This window comes from Rhinopithecus roxellana, chromosome 4, assembly GCF_007565055.1.
Source record: "Rhinopithecus roxellana isolate Shanxi Qingling chromosome 4, ASM756505v1, whole genome shotgun sequence".
In the NCBI taxonomy this organism is placed as follows: Eukaryota; Metazoa; Chordata; class Mammalia; order Primates; family Cercopithecidae; genus Rhinopithecus; species Rhinopithecus roxellana.
The window spans coordinates 82328696-82346385 of NC_044552.1; the positions used below are offsets into that span (position 1 = coordinate 82328696).

General features: G+C 38.5%; 1 protein-coding gene across 1 annotated transcript in view; it reads right to left on the minus strand.

The window, feature by feature from the left end:
* Window positions 1–17408, minus strand: part of COL9A1 (collagen type IX alpha 1 chain) — a 96523-nt gene extending 79115 nt beyond the window's left edge. Inside the window, exons 1-6 of the mRNA XM_030929603.1 lie at window positions 17326–17408; window positions 15983–16024; window positions 8349–8397; window positions 7434–7507; window positions 5836–5913; window positions 5566–5698 (exon numbers count right to left, since the gene is read on the minus strand). Of these exons, the coding sequence (XP_030785463.1) occupies window positions 5566–5698; window positions 5836–5913; window positions 7434–7507; window positions 8349–8362 (299 nt within the window). The 5' untranslated portion in view covers window positions 8363–8397; window positions 15983–16024; window positions 17326–17408. The remainder of the gene's footprint in view (window positions 1–5565; window positions 5699–5835; window positions 5914–7433; window positions 7508–8348; window positions 8398–15982; window positions 16025–17325) is intronic.
* Window positions 17409–17690: the final 282 nt, after the last annotated feature.

The following is a 17690-nucleotide window of genomic DNA, read 5'->3' on the forward strand; positions in this document are numbered from 1 at the left end:
ATACGCATTTTGAAAACACTCTCCCTCATGGCTAAGGAAGGTTCCCAATGCCACATAATCCCAACAATATTACTATTTATACTACCCAAAGAGCTACTGTTCACCAATTTCATCTCAGCCAAAAAATACATTCTTGCAAAGTTCTTGGCAACATTTCATTCACAAGTGAGAGAGGAGATCATTAGGAATGTAAATCAGCAGTACTAGCTTATGAAACGATTTAATTAAAGCAGCTAGCAGCTTCTAATTTTTTTTTATTTTAAAGTAACATGTTAAGATTATTTATTTCCATAATTGCTTGGGTATTCACTCCACAATTATATCCCAGACCCATATAAGTATTTTGAGAATCAGTAACTGAGGACTTCAGGAGCATCTTCACACTGAGGATGTTTGTCTTTTTTTAGGGAGTTCAAATTATGATGTTAAAGTAGCAGTTTGTCACACTGGATATGTGACAAGGGAAAAGTAACCAATTCTTACTTCTCTACTACAACTCAATTGTTGTTTGTGTTTTGTTTTGTTTTGTTTTTTTAAGATGGAGTCTTACTTTGTTGCCCAGGCTGGAGCGCAATGGCGCCATCTGAGCTCACTGCAAACTCCACCTCCCAGGTTCAAGCGATTCTCCTGCCTCAGCCTCCCAATTAGTTAGCATTACAGGTGCCCACCACCATGCCTGGCTTATCTTTTGTATTTTTAGTAGAGATGGGGTTTCACCATGTTGGTCAGGCTGGTCTCAAACTCCTGACCTCAGGTGATCTGCCTGCCTCAGCCTCCCAAAGTGCTGGGATTACAAGTGTGAGCCACTGCAGTCCGGCCCAGTTGTTCCTTAATCTGCCAACTAAGTCTGTATCATTGCTAACTCCTTTACTGCTTTAAATGGTAGAATAAAACCAGTAGTGTCCCTGAGGCATCTCTACCCTATACAGAGACTGTGGTCTGGACCTGCACCAGCTACCTGGATATTCTTCTGCTGAAGCCAAGCTGCTAAAAGCTGAAGACTGAACTGTAAAAATCAGCATGTTAAATGTAAGCATCATCTTTCAAGGACTTGAACATTATGTCTTTTTACATTTCTCCTTCTAAGCATAGAAAAATTCCTAAGCAAAGAAGAAATGTTAGGCAAACTAAATGCTAATGAATTTTCTGTGCTAAACAATAAAAATTTTATATTTTTGAGAACAGTTATGGACCAAGACCCAGAATCCCAAATAACTTTCCTTCAAGTCAAATTCTTGTTATGTAGCTCTCTTTAACTTGCTAAGATCTTCTATCTTTACTATGATTTTAATTATAAAACTTTATTATGTCTTATAACAACATAAACAAATCAACTTCTTTCTATGCAAGTATTTTTATAAGCCTTCAATAAAATGGGTCATCTATCTCAACAAATTTTATCACTTTGTTAGTTTTCTAAAGATAACAAAAAGGTTAAACTTTTCATCTGAATACTCTTTCATCATAAAAGTATTTTTTTAACCATTACTTTGTAATATGACTGGTTTGTATTTAGGGTGCGGGATGAATTATTTTATCCATACACATTTTTTTCACTGGTGATGTGTATTATTCATATTGCAAAGTTTTCAGTTCACTGCCTATGTTTTATATCCATCAAGTGTACATTTTAAAATATGCAATATGGAGCTAAAGAAAAAATTATACGAGAACCATTTACTGACTTTTTTCCCTATATGAAACTGTCTACTACATCACTCCAGATATTTGTTTTTAATGTATTTCCTGTTTCTCTATCAGTTTGTCACATTTTCTTTGACTTTATATCTTTCGGAATTATATCTATTCCAGAATAACCTCTAGAAAAGAAGCTAAGATTCACTATTCACAATAAAATGCACTGAGTATTGTATAATTATAAAACCTTATGAAAGTTTGTACATCTTACCTAACTTACCTCAATAAATTTGGAGCTGGGAGATAGTTTTCAAGTTTTACTCAATTGTGAAATTGGGCAAGTGTCCATTTAAATTATAAATAGATTATTTTGGTTATTATTTTTAATTAATGATTGGGATTTAACCAGATGCTTAAATAATTTATTTTCTTATTTTTGTCCAAGATAGTTATTGTTGAAGCATGAGGTTTTTTAAAAGGACAATAAAATCTAATGCTTCTTCTTCTCTTCCTTAAGCATTATTTTTCCAGGCTTCAAAAATAACCTAATCTGTGTTATCTATATATCTGTCTACAGATATACCGAACAAAACTGTAGAATATAATCAGTTCCCTTAAAAAATCTATTTTGTTTCAATTCTGGAAATCCCAGTAATGTGTTTAGGTGGCTCTTGTGAAAATACATCCTGGGGTTAACTGAGGGAGTTCTCCCAATTTGTGTTTCATTCAATCTTTCCCACTCAATGAAGAGATTATGTTAAAGGTAGGAAAGGACATAATGTCTTAATGTATCTCTGACTTGGTGTATGTAATGCCAAAAACTAAAAAAAGAAAATAATTAATTTAAAATGATGGAGGGTAGGTTTGAGATGGCTAAATGAATACCTCATTTATAGATACGTTGTTAAACTAATGGTATCTGTCTCTTTCTCTCCGTATATATGCAGATAATATATGTGTGTGAATATGTGTAGAAATAATCTAGATTATCCTGTTATTGATCGCTGATCTTTTAAACTAGGATAGTATAGCATGTCAATATGGTAAGAAGAGAAAATTCATTTTGGTATTTATACTAATAAAACACATATGTATTTGTATATACCTAAGACCACTTAAAAGTCTCACAAGTTTAATTTATGGAACAGTCAGTCCCATTGTCTTTTCTTGGAATACCTGAAATTCTGTTCTTGCAAATATGCTATGCACATCAGTAAGTAAACTTGACAGCATGCATAATTTAAAATAAGCTGTACCTATAAATGATTTATTTCATTGTATTACAGCCTTCAAAGAGTACCTTAAATAAAGAATCATAAGGGTTTGAATGAAAGATTAAATAGTCTTTGGACCTTGAAACATTTATTTATGACCTTAACCCAAGAAAAGACTGTGTTTTTTTTGTTGTTGTTGTTTGTTTGTTTTTTTGAGACGGAGTCTCGCTCTGTCGCCCAGGCTGGAGTGCAGTGGCCGGATCTCAGCTCACTGCAAGCTCTGCCTCCCGGGTTTACGCCATTCTCCTGCCTCAGCCTCCCGAGTAGCTGGGACCACAGGCGCCGCCACCTCGCCCGGCTAGTTTTTTGTATTTTTTTGTAGAGACGGGGTTTCACTGTGTTAGCCAGGATGGTCTCGATCTCCTGACCTCATGATCCGCCCCTCTCGGCCTCCCAAAGTGCTGGGATTACAGGCTTGAGCCACCGCGCCCGGCCAAGACTGTGTTTTTAAGGAAAATAAACATAACATGTTTGTTAGTGGGAGTTGAGAGTGTAAAACTATTATGCCTAAAATAAGGAATAAAAAGCAACAACAACAACAACAACAACAACAAAAAAGTATGTGTCTCTTAAGTCTTCCTCCTACAAAGATCCTGCTAATAGTTTCTTTCACTGTTTGGGTGTTTGGGAGCCTATGTTCTCCAGCACAGAAAGTCCCTTTATACCAACATTGTCTACATCCTGCATGGCCGAGAGCAATTCCCATCCCTAGTTTCCTTGTCACCTGGCTTTTGAATTAGCAGGACTTGGAGGGCAGATTGTAAAGAAAGGATCCTCTAAGGAGAAAAGACTTTCATATCCATGCATTCTCTCCTTCTAGTGCTCTTCACCACTAAAAATAAACACTTACCCAATACCAGTGTGGATTGGGTTCTTCAAGCACTCCCCAGTTATGAACACCTACTCTGCATAGCAACCTTATGACATAGTTATTATTCCTAATTTTAAACTGAGGGAACTGAAGTAAAGATAGTCTAAGTACTTTACTTGGAATTCCACATGTCTCAGTCCTCTAACTTTCCTTCTTCTCTTTTTATTCTCTACTTTCTTTTCCTAATTTCTTCCTCCTTCTTTCCTTATCTTGTAATAAGGCTTGACAGTAAAACAAGATTTTTCAGTCTTTATGGGAGCAGGGAGTCAAGGGTAGCAAATGTGAGGCATTAGATATAGCCTGGGTACACTATTTAGTGATAGCTCTAGGCATTTCGAGAAAAGCAACAATGAAGTTGAGCAGGAGGTAAGGAAGCCACGTGGCAGCACATTGATCAGTCTCTGAACTTAAGATTTAATGACAGTACCTCAAAACTTAGAAGAGAAAATCAGGTCAGCACTGAGGACCTCATGTTTTGCTTAATTATTTAAGAAAGAAAAAACTGAATTTTTAAATCTTATTTAGCAGCACAACTGGCACTTCCATACATGAAAAGCAATTATGAGGAAAAAAACAGTGAGTGTCACTGTTATCATGTTCTTAATCTTTCCAGATGTGAATGGTTTTCCAGAGTCAGTATGGAGTAGTGGTTAGAAGTACAACCTTTGCAACCATTCTGCCTGGGATTCAGTCCTTCCAGCATGTTCCAACCCACTCACCTTATGCAAGTAAATTAAACTTTTGGGGATCCCTGATTTAAGAAAAAAAAGGTTGATAATGCCCCTATATCACAGGATTGTGACGAGAATGAGATTATTGTTAATTAGTAAATTTATAGAAAGAGCTCATATAATGTACTATTATTGTATTATGCAATAATATACAGTATGTTCAAAACATGAATTTCTAGCTGTAATCTGGTACTATTATATCAGATTGTTCTAATTTGTTCAAAATTTTTTATATACATTGAGTTTCTATATTATTTTATTGTTCTAATTAATCATTACTTTCCTTTACACCTTAATTTCTATCGAAGTCCTAATTGTCTCATTTATCTACTAAAGGAATCTTAATTCTAGCTTTTTTACATTGTGCTAAAGCATATAATAATTATCATAATCATAAATAAGGTATTTAGGTGATATCAAAACTAAATTGCTGAGATTCATTCACAATGATGACAGGACTCAACACTTATGCACTAAAGTACCTCAGTTATAAATAAAGAGCAAAAGGCTTAGTTCCAGAGAAAGAAATCAGTGAAGTGCAGGATTTGATGTTGTTAATATTACTATCATTGTTTCTATTATAATTATTTTAGTTTTGCTTTGGTTTGATGTCTGCCAGGAGCCAAGCAGTGGACATGTGGCTCTATTTCAGCACCAGGACACTTGAACAGCACCATTGTGAGTCTTTTAACCACTCTGTGGCTCCTAGTTAAATTTATGCTTACCCTCTGGCACTTTTCACAGAGGGTCCTTTCAGTCAAAACCAGACAAATTATAGAAAAACAGAAAGCAAGGTAATAAGAACATGTCCTGAATCAATGTATAATAGTCTCAGTGATGCTTTTTCCTGGAATGGAAAGTAAATTACATACTGAAAACATGAAATGCAGTATTCAGGCACTGAAGACAGGCAGGTAAATAAATTTCTTCATCTTTAAATACGATTATAATCCAAGAAACATTGATCATAAGAAAACCCTAACATTGGATAGTTATCCATTTTAATGCATTTGAGTCAGATAATTAGATTAAAATATTTTTGATAGATTACCTAGTTGGAATCCTGAAGTCTACATTATTTCCCAACTTGTAAGCCACCTGCAATGTAGCTGATCCCACTACTCTCTGGATAGCTCTTCTAGATGCTGCTTTATCTACCTGGAACTGAGAGATCAGATCAAACCCTATAGAATGGGAATACAAAATGAAAAGTCTAAAATGAGATTGGTTTTATTCCTTTCCATAACTTTCCCAAATAAAAAAATATATATATCAGGTTTATAGAAAGCATGCATTTTCAATAGGCTACATTGCTACTCACCTGGTAAGTCATCTTGGCCAATCCTGATCTTAGGACAGAGTTCATTTTCACCATTAGAATTGGAATTGGCAGGGAATCCTGCAAAAGAGATAGCATGTCATTCTACTTCATCCACTCTAAAGATTTCAGGATGTATCAATAATAATAAATATTTAAAATTCAATATTATACCAGCTTGCTTAGAGGTAGCATGTTTGGCTTTACCTCCATGCATCTATGATTATAATCCATCCACCTGCAACTCATCCTGGAAGGACTGGATGCAAGGCACAAAGTTTCTCTAGTAACCTGTGCTGGAAAATGTTCGTTTTGGAGAGGTTAGGCATTTGTTCCTTTTGAAACCAAAGCTGAATGGTGTCCAGAATGGCACAGGGTCAGAAGTCTGTTTGGAAAATTTCTGGTGGTTTGGGCTAGAAAATATTCCTTAAACACCACAAATATTAGGATTCCAATGAGATTCCAGAGCCAATCTTGGTCCAGTTCAGAGGGGCTTCTGGAGAGTAGAGTTCTTAGGAATCTTTGTCAGATATAGGGGCCTGGGGAAGTCTTGAGATTCACTAATCCTAAATAAAATACAGAGGATGCATTTGATTTCATAAATTCATTCTAAGAGATCAAATAAAGGTCCCTACTAAATTACTCATAACGTCTTAGAACTGGGAAGAGTAAAAAGAAGAAAATAATCATGAGAAGGATTAAATCCTCAATTTGATAAGAAATCATAGAACGGAAATTGTGTTCTCCTTACACAAATGGAAGGTCAAGGGAAGAGAGTTTTTCACCACCATGGAAGGCTTCTTGTAAATATCCAACCTCAGTGCCTTGCTAAGATTCGTCTGACAACAGAGACGCTCTAGACTTCAGAAAAAGTATTATTCACTTGCAAAGCATGGGCCTGGTGCCATGGCTCATGCCTGTAATCCTAGCTCTTTGGGAGGCTGAGGCAGGCGGATCACCTGAGGTCCGAAGTTCAAGACCAGCCTGACCAACATGGTGAAAGCCCGTCTCTACTAAAAATATAAAAAATTAGCCAGGCGTGGTGGCACATGCCGGCAGTCCCAGCTACTCGGGAGGCTGAGGTAGAAGAATCACTTGAACCTGGGAGGCAGAGGTTGCAGTGAGCCGAGATCATGTCACTGCATTCCAGCCTAGGTGACAGAGTGAGACTTTATCCCAAAAAAATAAAAATAAAAATACAAAAAGCATGGGCCTAACCATCATGGTACATCAAACATGCTCTTTATACTGTCCTCACCCCAAATTGTTGAGGTCCATCCATCCATCAATCTATTTATTTATTCATCCATGTATTCACTCAACATTAACCAATCACCATCTGTCCTAGGCACTGCACTAGGCACTGCAGCACACAGATTAGCCTTCCTGCCAACTGTGATTACTGGCAGGACTTACTTTCCATACCCAGCATTGACCATGGAAAACCAGCCAGTAGTGTATCCCCATACCCCAAAGGTGGATTGAAGAGTGAGGGTGTGAAGGACCACCGATGCCTCACTCAGTCTTCAGTCAGCCACAACCCTGCCTGATCATTTCTGGGAATAAGTAATCTTTGAAAGTCTAGGAACTATGGCCCTTACTGGGGCGACGCTTGACAGCTGCAGATGCCCAGGGTTCCAGGAAACTGCACACAAAGAAGAAAACTGGAATTTTCCTGAAGAAGAGAGAAGAAAAGTGACTCAAACAGGAGTCCCTGCAGACGGAAACTACTTTCATATTTTCAAACCTGGTAAACCTAACTAATATAAGGTGATCAAATCTCAGTATAGTTTATTTTTTTTCATTTCTTTTTCTGTTCTTTTTTTTTTTTTTTTTTTTTTTAGATGGAGTCTCACTCTGTCCCCCACACTGGAGTGCCACGGCGCAATCTTGGCTCACTGCAACCTCCAACTCCCGGGTTCAAGCGATTCTCCTGCTTCAGCCACCTGAGTAACTGGGATTACAGGCATGTGCCACCACGCCCAGCTACTTTTTCTATTTTTAGTAGAGACAGGGTTTCACCATGGTGGTCAGTCTGGTCTTGAACTCTGACTCGTGATTCGCCCACTTCGGCCTCCCAAAGTGCTGGGATTACAGGCGTGAGCCACCGCGCCTGGCCTTCATTTGTACTTTGAAACCCTACTGAGAGATGTAAGGAACTCACGTTTCCAGCCCCCACTGTCCCTGTTGTTTTATTGATCTCACTTTCTTGATATTTACCTGTCTCATTGTTTTGGTACCTATTTCTTTGTCTCTGGTTTCTTTCATCTTTGATTTCCTTTCTCTCCTTTTCTGTGACTATCACTTTCTCTCCCTTCCTCTGTCTCTCTTTTTTTTTGCGTCTTTGGTTTCTCATGCTTGCTCTCTTGTCTTACTCTCTCATCAGTCTCTCTTTCTGTCTCTCACCTTGTGGCTCACCTACTCTCATCCTACCACTGCTACAAAAATACAGACCCTTGCTTCTGAGGACCCCCAGCCCCGTCTCCCCACCACTCTTTCCAGGGTTATTGTCTTACCAGCAAGTCTTCATTTTCCCAGTTGATTTTCTTTGTTTGCCAACAGTCCCTATGAAGAAGGGGTTGGAAGGGAGTCACTGTCCCCTCACTACCCCTTCACTGTCACCCTAGGACTATGAGTTCTGGGCCCAGCCTTGGTCCCTTCTGCCCCGGTGAGGGCTAAAAGCAAAGGGAGAGAACCAGAGGAATCTCGTGACACTTTAAACTGAAGCAAAGGAAAGGGGTGGAGAGAAGCTGTGCTGTAAGCCCAGGCCTAGGGGTGTGTCCTCAAAGCTAACAAGGTTACACTGAAGGAGGGATTTACAGGGGAAAGTTTGTTGAAACGAAAAAAATTAAATCAGGATGTGGAGAAATTCACCAGAAAGATCCAGGCAAGGTGCTATAGGAACACAGTAGATGCTCTTAGATCTGCTATAGGAGTACAATGGCAGCTTTCAGAACTGCTATAGGAATACAGTGGAAGCTTTCAGAGGGCTGAGGTTCCAGTAAAAATGTGCCCACTGGGAGGCGGAGGTGTAGAAACTATGGGAGCCTTGGTGCCCAATCAAACTAGGTTTCAATCCCTGTTTATTCTGAAGCTTACTAGTTGTGTGTCCTTGAGAGAATTACTTCACCTTTCTGTAACTAGATGCCTTAATTGTAAAACAGATTGAAAATACCTACATTAAAACAATGGTTTTGAGAATTAAATGAGGTATCAAAGGCAGAGGGTCTAACACCCAACAATCATTATTTGTCATCGTCCTCATACCTAACACTTCATTATGTGCCTCCCTCTGTTGAAAATGCTCAAGGCTTAATGCCACTTAATTCTCACAACAACATTATAAGGTCAGGCTGAAGTTACCCTTATTCTCCAAATAAGAAAGTTGAGGAACCAGAAAATGAAGTAACTTTTTCAAACTGCCATGCCTATTACTAAATACACATTCTCTCTCTGTACCTCAGGGCTGGAAATCCTGATAAAATGTAATATTAAGCCCCCTAGTTGTTGTTTCTTCTTAAACTCTGAGATTACCAGAGTTGAGCAGAGGACACTGTATCTGGAAAGAAGCAACATATTATCCTCCGTTAACAAGGTGACAGCAAGTTACAAGGAGCACAAACCTAGAGAGATACATGTTATCAGCATCACTATCACACATACCATGCCCTCTCTCCAGAACCTGAACATCTCAAGAGAATTCCCAAGAGCCCCCACATCACCCACCTTCCCACCCACTCAGCATGGCCTACCTCTGGCGTTGTCTTGAGGGACATGGGTAGTTACTCCAAAAACAAAGACTCTAAAGGTCAGAAGATCCAACGATCTCAAAAATCACAATGCAAGCAAAGTAATTTTTAGGTGAACTTTTTTTTTTAAGAGACACGGTCTCAGGTCTTGCTCTGTTCCCCAAACTGGAGTATAATGGCATAATCATAGCTCACTACAGCCTTGAACTTCTGGGCTCAGGGGATTCTCCCACCTCAGCCTCCTGAGTAACTGGGATGATAGCCATGCACCACCGCACCCGGCTTCTTGAAATTTTTAAATTTAGTTTTCTAATTGATTTAATTTTTATTTAATTACAAAACAATAGCGTCGCTTCTTATTTTTCATTTGTTTATTTCTTTTCCAAAAAACTCCTTTCATCTTCTGCCTCCCTCAGCTCACTGATGAACTGTGAATCAGGCAAACTTAATATCCATGCTCTTGCCCTTTTATTTTCTACTCATAGCCCACCTGTTGGAGTCCTGTCTCTCTTTCCCAGAGGGACACCCATTTCTTCATGCTGTTTAGGGCTTTCTACAAGTCCCCGTCATTTGCCTTCTGTCTATCAAAATTCCCATTCCCTAGTGCAGCCATCCTGGCTCCGTGACAGAACTACAAATGACCAGATCCTAGCTTATTTGTTTAAGTCAGTCAGGGCTCGTGTGAAAGAAGCGCTCTATTAACCTCGGAGGAGAAGCTGTGCAGCTGGGGACCTTTCTGACATCCTGAAGTCACAGGAGGTAAGCCAGCCTGAGATTCACAGGGGAAAAGGCATTTTCCAAAGGGACTGTTCATTAAAGCTATTTATTTGCATGATTGATCCTCTCATATTACTTACTCTGGTAAGAAAGAGAGGGATTTTTCATTATAACGAAGTGTTTGGGAAATCCTTTCATTGCTTTAGAGATCTCAATTCCGCATTTGCCCCTCTCCTTCCCACTGTAATGAGTCCTCTTCAAATAGAATTTGAAATCAAGTGAGGGTGCCTTTTAATTAAAAATGAAAGTATAGAGAGAAAAATAGGTTTGCTTACAATTGGTTTGGCTTTTTTCTAGCTTGGCAGTTTTATTTAAGATGGCTGAAGCAAGCAAGAGCTATTTTAAGGAAGAAAGTAGGCTGAGGGCAGTGGCTCACGCCTGTAATCCCAGCACTTTGGGAGGCCGCGGTGAGTAGATCACCTGAGGTCAGGAGTTCGAGACCAGCCTGACCAACATGGCGAAACCCCGTCTCTATTAAAAATACAAAAATTAGCCAGGCCTGGTGGCACGTGCCTGTAGTCCCAGCTACTGGGGAGGCTGAGGCAGGAGAATCATTTGAACCCAGGAGGCAGAAGTTGCAGTGAGCCGAGATCATGCCATTGCACTCCAGCCTGGGTGACAGAGTGAGACTCCATCTCAAAAATAATAATAATAAAAAGAAAGAAAGAAAGAAAGAAAGAAAGAAAGAAAGAAAGAAAGAAAGAAAGAAAGAAAGAAAGAAAGAAAGAAAGAAAGAAAGAAAGAAAGAAAGAAAGAAAGAAAGAAAGAAAGAAAGAAAGAAAGAAAGAAAGAAAATCCAGGCCAGGCAGGGTGGCTCATGCCTGTGGTCCCAGCACTTTGGGAGGACAAGGCAGGCGGACGGCTTGCACTCAGGAATTGGAGACCAGCTTGGGCAAAATGGAGAAACCCCATCTCTACAAAAAATACAAAAATTAGTCGGGCACAGTGGCACACACCTCCAGTCCCAGCTACTCAGGAGGCTGAGGCAGGAGGATCTCTTGGGCCTACAGAGCTTGAGGCTATAGTAAGCGGTGATTGCACTACTGCCTAGGCAACAGAGTGAGGCCCTATGTCAAAAAAAAAAGGAAAGAAAAAAGAAAGAACAAAAAAGAAAGTCAATCCAGAGGAAAAAAGATATATACAATCTTATTTAAGGAAACTTTTTTCCTCCCTCCACTCCTATTTTCTATTAATTTTGTTTCCTAACATGACATTAGAATCTCACAGACAGCAGTGCAAATGCCACCCTATTCTGGTCTGGGCCAGTTGCACCCTAAGGTCATAGATGCGTAACCTTTTTCACCCTTAGCATTGTTTCCTCACCTTACCTAACAGTTCAGTTCTGAAAAACCATGTAGAAATGAAATGTGGTCAATCACATCAGATTGTAAATGAACTAAGACAGCTTGATATTTAAAATGATCCATTTTATAAATAGAAGTGTTTTGTATAGAACAATTATATTTTTCTCTGTACTTCCTCTCATCCTTCCCCCACATACTTTTTACAGAATGTACACACACTAATCTCCTTCTTCTTATAAATCAAGAATATGATTTACTTAAAGCTTAAATCAGGGAATGTCATCACAAATAATCATCTTTCTTGATCATCCACTTTCTTTTGTTTATTCAGTCATGTACTGAATAACTATATACAGTAAGTATACGTATCAAGTATGTGCTGGGAGTTGAGGAGGTAAAAAGTGTGAATAAACATGGCCTTGCCCTGAGGAAGCTGATAGTCCAGCAGGGAGGACCAATATGAAAATGACCACAATTCAGAGAGTAAGAACGCTGTAGTGTCACTGAGAACAACACTATTCTGGTCTGGGTCAGTTGCATCCTAAGGTCATAGACGCACAGTCTATGGCACAGTCCAAGGGCATTGGGAAATTTTTAATACAAGAGATAAAATCTTAAAGGATACTAAGGCTACCAAGAGAATAAGTGAGTGCAGTAAGTTTTAGACAGAGAAAACAGAAGATACTATAACAAAAAGGTAAAAGAGGACATTTGGGAAGCCAGAAGTCTAGTGCAAGAATCCTTTCATTTGGTAAATATCTATTGGTGCCTCTTCTACATGCTCCCCGACTGACCTTAACACCAGAGAGACAACCTGAGAAAGATCAGGTCCCCGCCCCTATGCAGCTTACACACTGGTGGGAAGAGAGGTACTAAACACATTTACAAGAATAGACAAAATAATTTCAGGTGGAAACATTATGAAAAATACAAAAGAAGACAATGTGTTATAGAGACTGTAGAAGGTTTAGAGGCTGGTGTAGGTTGAGGGGTTAGGGAAAGCTGCTTTGTAGTCATCAATTTTGACTCAGACCAGATGAGAATAAAGAGATAACATTGGTGGGTAGGTTGGAAAAGAGGTGGGGGACAGAAAAACTACCTAGTTTTGAGCTTGAGCAACTGAGTAGAGATGGTGATGTCATTTTCTGAAATCACAAGTAGCAGGACCATGGGAGAGGAGTTGGATAAAGGATCTTCAATGACATCAAAAGAAAGCATAGACATTATGCTGGCTGTTATGGGAACCGAGAAAAGAGTTTGAGGCCAAGAATGACTTTTTCGGATGTGCCTTTAGAAAGACAGTTCTGCTGTTGCTTGGAGGATGGATTGAATGGGTTTTATTAGTATGTATACATATACACAACCAGAACAAAACTTTCAGAAAACAATAGTTACTCATATAAATGTAATATTTTCTATTTTCTGTTTTATTATATTTCATTTTTGAGTGATGATAACCGAATCAGTGAGATTTCAGGACCAACTGATGGGTTACAACTCACAGCTTAAAAAACATTCGATTAGAAAAGAGTAGACACGGCCGGGTGTGGTTGCTCACGCCTGTAATCCCAGCACTTTGGGAGGCCGAGGCGGGTGGATCACGAGGTCAGGAGATCGAGACCATCCTGGCTAACATGGTGAAACCCCGTCTCTACTTAAAAAATACAAAAAATTTGCCAGGCGTGTTGGCGGGCGCCTGTTGTCTAGTTACTTGGGAGGCTGAGGCAGGAGAATCGCTTGAACCCGAGAGGTGGAGGTTGCAGTGAGCCAAGATTGCACCACTGCACTCCAGCCTGGGCGACAAAGACTCCATCTCAAAAAAAAAAAGAAAATAGTAGACACTAGAAGTGCCAAAAGATCTCTTTCCCCTTGTTTCCTGGTATGGACACAACAGCTGGGATGCCCCATTAAACTCATAGAATAGTAGGGCAAGTTCCTTAGTTTTAACATGACTATATATGTTTTAAAACATTATTTTGAAGTAAAGTAGCTGTAAACTGAGAGTTTTAATTAAACATACCACAACCCCCATATTTAATTAGTTCATAGGTTAAATTAAAGAAGAAGTATTTTTAAAACTAGCTTCCTAATGGTATTTAGTTTTAAGCTTTATTCCATCTATCTTTACTTTAAAATAAAAGACCCAGGATGCCTAATGGCTCGTACCAGTTGTGTGAGGATGCCGCAAATTAGCCACAGCTAGAGCCTGAAATTTATCACAGAAATCTCTGGCTGAGAGGCTGATTAACAATCAGAGCTGCTAAAACTCGGACTCCCACAGTTTTATGTTGGGTTCAGTTTTACTGTAAAGAAATTTCACCATAATCAAAGCTCTATTTTTAATCTTCTTATTTTGGCCCTGTACTTGTAATTGTAGCCTAATCATCTATAGCAAGCAAATAGAACCCCATGGTGATGGCCATTTTTCTCTGAAATCATTCACAAATAAATGTGTTCTCACCGTAGAACATTAATACAAAAACAGGTTATTTAATGTAAAATTCCCCCACTCCTAAGCTTTTCAGCATATTACTTTTGCTCTCTCTAAAGTATGAGCACTTCCGTCTCCCCAAGGAGGAGAGAAATCAATTCCCCTCCATAGCACACGTGCTTCCAGGAGCTGTTGCTGCAATTGCTGCCTTGCGAGTCTTAGGTCTACAGCAGCTGATCCATGTCCTAAGCCTCTTTTGCTCCCTTCAGTAAAACACACATATTGGCCCATCAGTATGTTTCTTTACCTACTGTAAAGCCTTCAATCTTGTCTCATCAATAATACCTTCCCTCTTATGCTCTATGGCTTTGCAAGACCGTTTCTTACCACAATCTCACAGCTTGTTAAAAACATACTACTGGGCACTACTCCCAGAGGTTCTGGTTCAGGATATTGAAGTTCGGTCTGAGAATTTGCATATCTAGCAAGCTCCCAGGTGATGCCGATCTCCTGCTGATCCACGGAGAGGTGCTGCTCATATAGGTCACGTTTTCAACACCATTAGGCTACCTCTTCTTTGTTATAATTGGCATTGACTTGTAGACTGTAAGTGTATAAGTATTTGCTGAATAAAATTTTAAAATAATTATGAGTTGAACTCATAACACCTACTGAGAACTTTTGAGCTCATGAAAAGAATTGTATTAATTTCCTTAGTAGACATTAATTAAGGAAATGTACATGGCAGAATGAAGTATAGAAACCTAAGCCTTCTCTTCTGCACTATTGTGATTTAACAACCTACTACTAATAATAAAAGTGTGTACCTGAATTGCATGTTAAACTTTACAAATAAAATGTAAAAATGTCATTGATTCTCAAATACCTCGTTCTCTTTTATGAAATAAACTTTAAATATACCTTGTTTTAGGTTGCATCTACGAAGTTTCATATGCATTTACTAGCTTTCACATGCTGGGAAAATGGTTTCTCTGCACTAGGTGGCAGTATAATCCTGAAATTTGAAACCTAAGCTAAGGCATCAAAGACGAATTTGATTTTCAGCCTTCAAGTAGATAACTTTGATTTTAAGAAAATATTTCATTCTTGGTTATTTTCCATATGCATAAACTGAAATATTATAGTTGACTTCTTTTTAGGGTTCCTCTAAAAAAAATTGCAAATACAATGCACCCTGATGTTCATGAAAGCCTACTGAAGGAGAAAGACACAAAATGAAAGATTAAAATTAACTCTGCCTTCATAGGTGAGCCATCCACTCTGACCTCACTAACCACCACCAATTTGAGCCTTATAATCAAACAGAGCCAAACCCAAGGTTAAGAATGTGAACTCTGGAACCAAATGGCTTAGGTTCAAATCTCAGCTTCACCACTTTCTAGCTGGGAGACCATGGAGAGGTAATTAACCTTTCTGACTCATCTTATTTATCTGTAAAAATTAGTAATGAAAGCACCCTCCTTATAGGCACATTATAAGGATTAAACTAGAGCTGAAAATAGTACCTGGCACTCAATAAATTTTAGCTACAATTTTTCTTATAATTCACTCTCCTCTGCTTTCTTTTTAGACTCAACCCCAATCCATCCAGTAAATGGTGGCTCATTTAGATCTTAGAAGAGTGTGGCTGTGCTAGATACTAAAAACTATCCTAGACAATATACAACCCATTATAAATAGCAAAGTAAATCAATTGAAAGTCCCCTTCTCCCTTCCATGTGCACATCTTTGTCTGTTTGCTACACTTTTATGATTCTTCCTCCTGTAATACTGCCCTTGATAAGTCCTTCAAGCTCTTCTCATCAATAATACCTTCCCTCTCATAATACTGTATGGTTTTTGAAGAACGTTTCTCACCATAATCGTACCTTGCAACAATCCAACAAGACAGATGTGACTCTCCTGTTTTCCTGGTGAAGAAACAGGTGAAGAGAACTGTATGAGTTCATAGTTATATGTGACAAATCTACCGACCGATTCCTGAACAGATACAAATAAAAGGTAACTCCAGTAATCACTGGTGAAACAGTCAAACAGCTATTTACAAAACACTGCATACAGGATGACTGATGCCTACTGATTAGTCCCCTTTTGGGTACATATGTGTGTGTGTGTATATATACACATACATATACACACACACACATACACACCACACATATGTATATGTATACATATGTGTATATATACATAAATGTGTGTATACATGTATATAATTGGTTTCTTCATTTTAAAGTATTATATGGAAAAGTAATATATGTATTTGGTAACATGCATTATATTTAAAAGTAAGATATGTATTTGGTAATACAACAGGATGACTATAGTCAATAATAATTTAATTGCATATTTTAAAATAACTAAAAGAGTACAACTGGACTGTTTGTAGCAAAAGGATAAGTGCTTGAAATTATGGATACCCCATTTACCCTATGATTAGTACTTATTGTGTGCATGTATCAAAATATCTCATGTAACCCATAAATATGTATACCTATTACATACCCACAAAAATTAAACATTAAAGAAGTAATATACGAACATTGTGGAAAAGTGGAAAATATAGAAATAGACGAAAGAAAAAAAACAGTCTCATCACCTAGAGACAACTCGTTATTAACATTTTAGGATGTTTTCTTCCAGGCCCTTTTCTACAGACAAGCTGTGGTCATACTCTACACAGTTTTATAACTTCCTTAAATGCACATCACTTAAAACACTCATGCACTTGCTTTCATGAAATGTAAATGCAATCACATAGCACATACAAAAAGATAGCAAAACCCAGGTGTAAGAAATTTGCCTTGAAGTCACAATTACAGCTTTTAATTCTAACTGCTGTAACCTTGAGAGAGAAAACAACTATAGAGAAAGAGACACTGAATAACTGAGAGAGGTTCTTCCAGCAGGTCTTGGTTTTTGAAAGACATTCTTTTTCTCACCCAAAGACATGTGGGACTATAAACCTGAAGCCAACCACCTAACCACAAAACCACAAAGGCATGTGTAGACATTCCAGTGGCACCAAAGGGCAACCACAGGAGAGTCCTGCCTCCTACCGTTTCTTAAATCCAAACATCTCTGAAACCATGACTAACTCCAGAAATAGCAGTAGCAACTGACATGTGGGCAGGTGAGAAAGAGCCTTTGTTCTTAAAGACTCAACCTAGAGCCACGACAAACTGAAAGGCTCTAGTATTTGCATACTTACAGTGATTCCAGAGGATGGTTAGTCCAGGGTGGAGCAGCAGAGATGGAAAGGCAGAGAGGCAGTACCAGGATGGTGACAGAGGAGGGACAGAATCACGATTCATATTATTTCAGCCTGTCCTGGCCAAGAGCCTCTCCAGGACTCTCAGGACTTTTTCTAGAAGTGCAGTATAAGGAGGAAATGTCAGAAACTATACTTCATACTTTTTAAAATATATTTTTTGATCTATATCACTCAATATTTTTGCTATTTTTCAGGTGAGGCAAGTAAGGTTCAAAGACGTTAAATAACTTGCTAAGGGAAATTCCAAATGGCAGGCCAAAACCAAACTTGGGTTTCTCTAATATCAAAGCTAATGTTCTTCA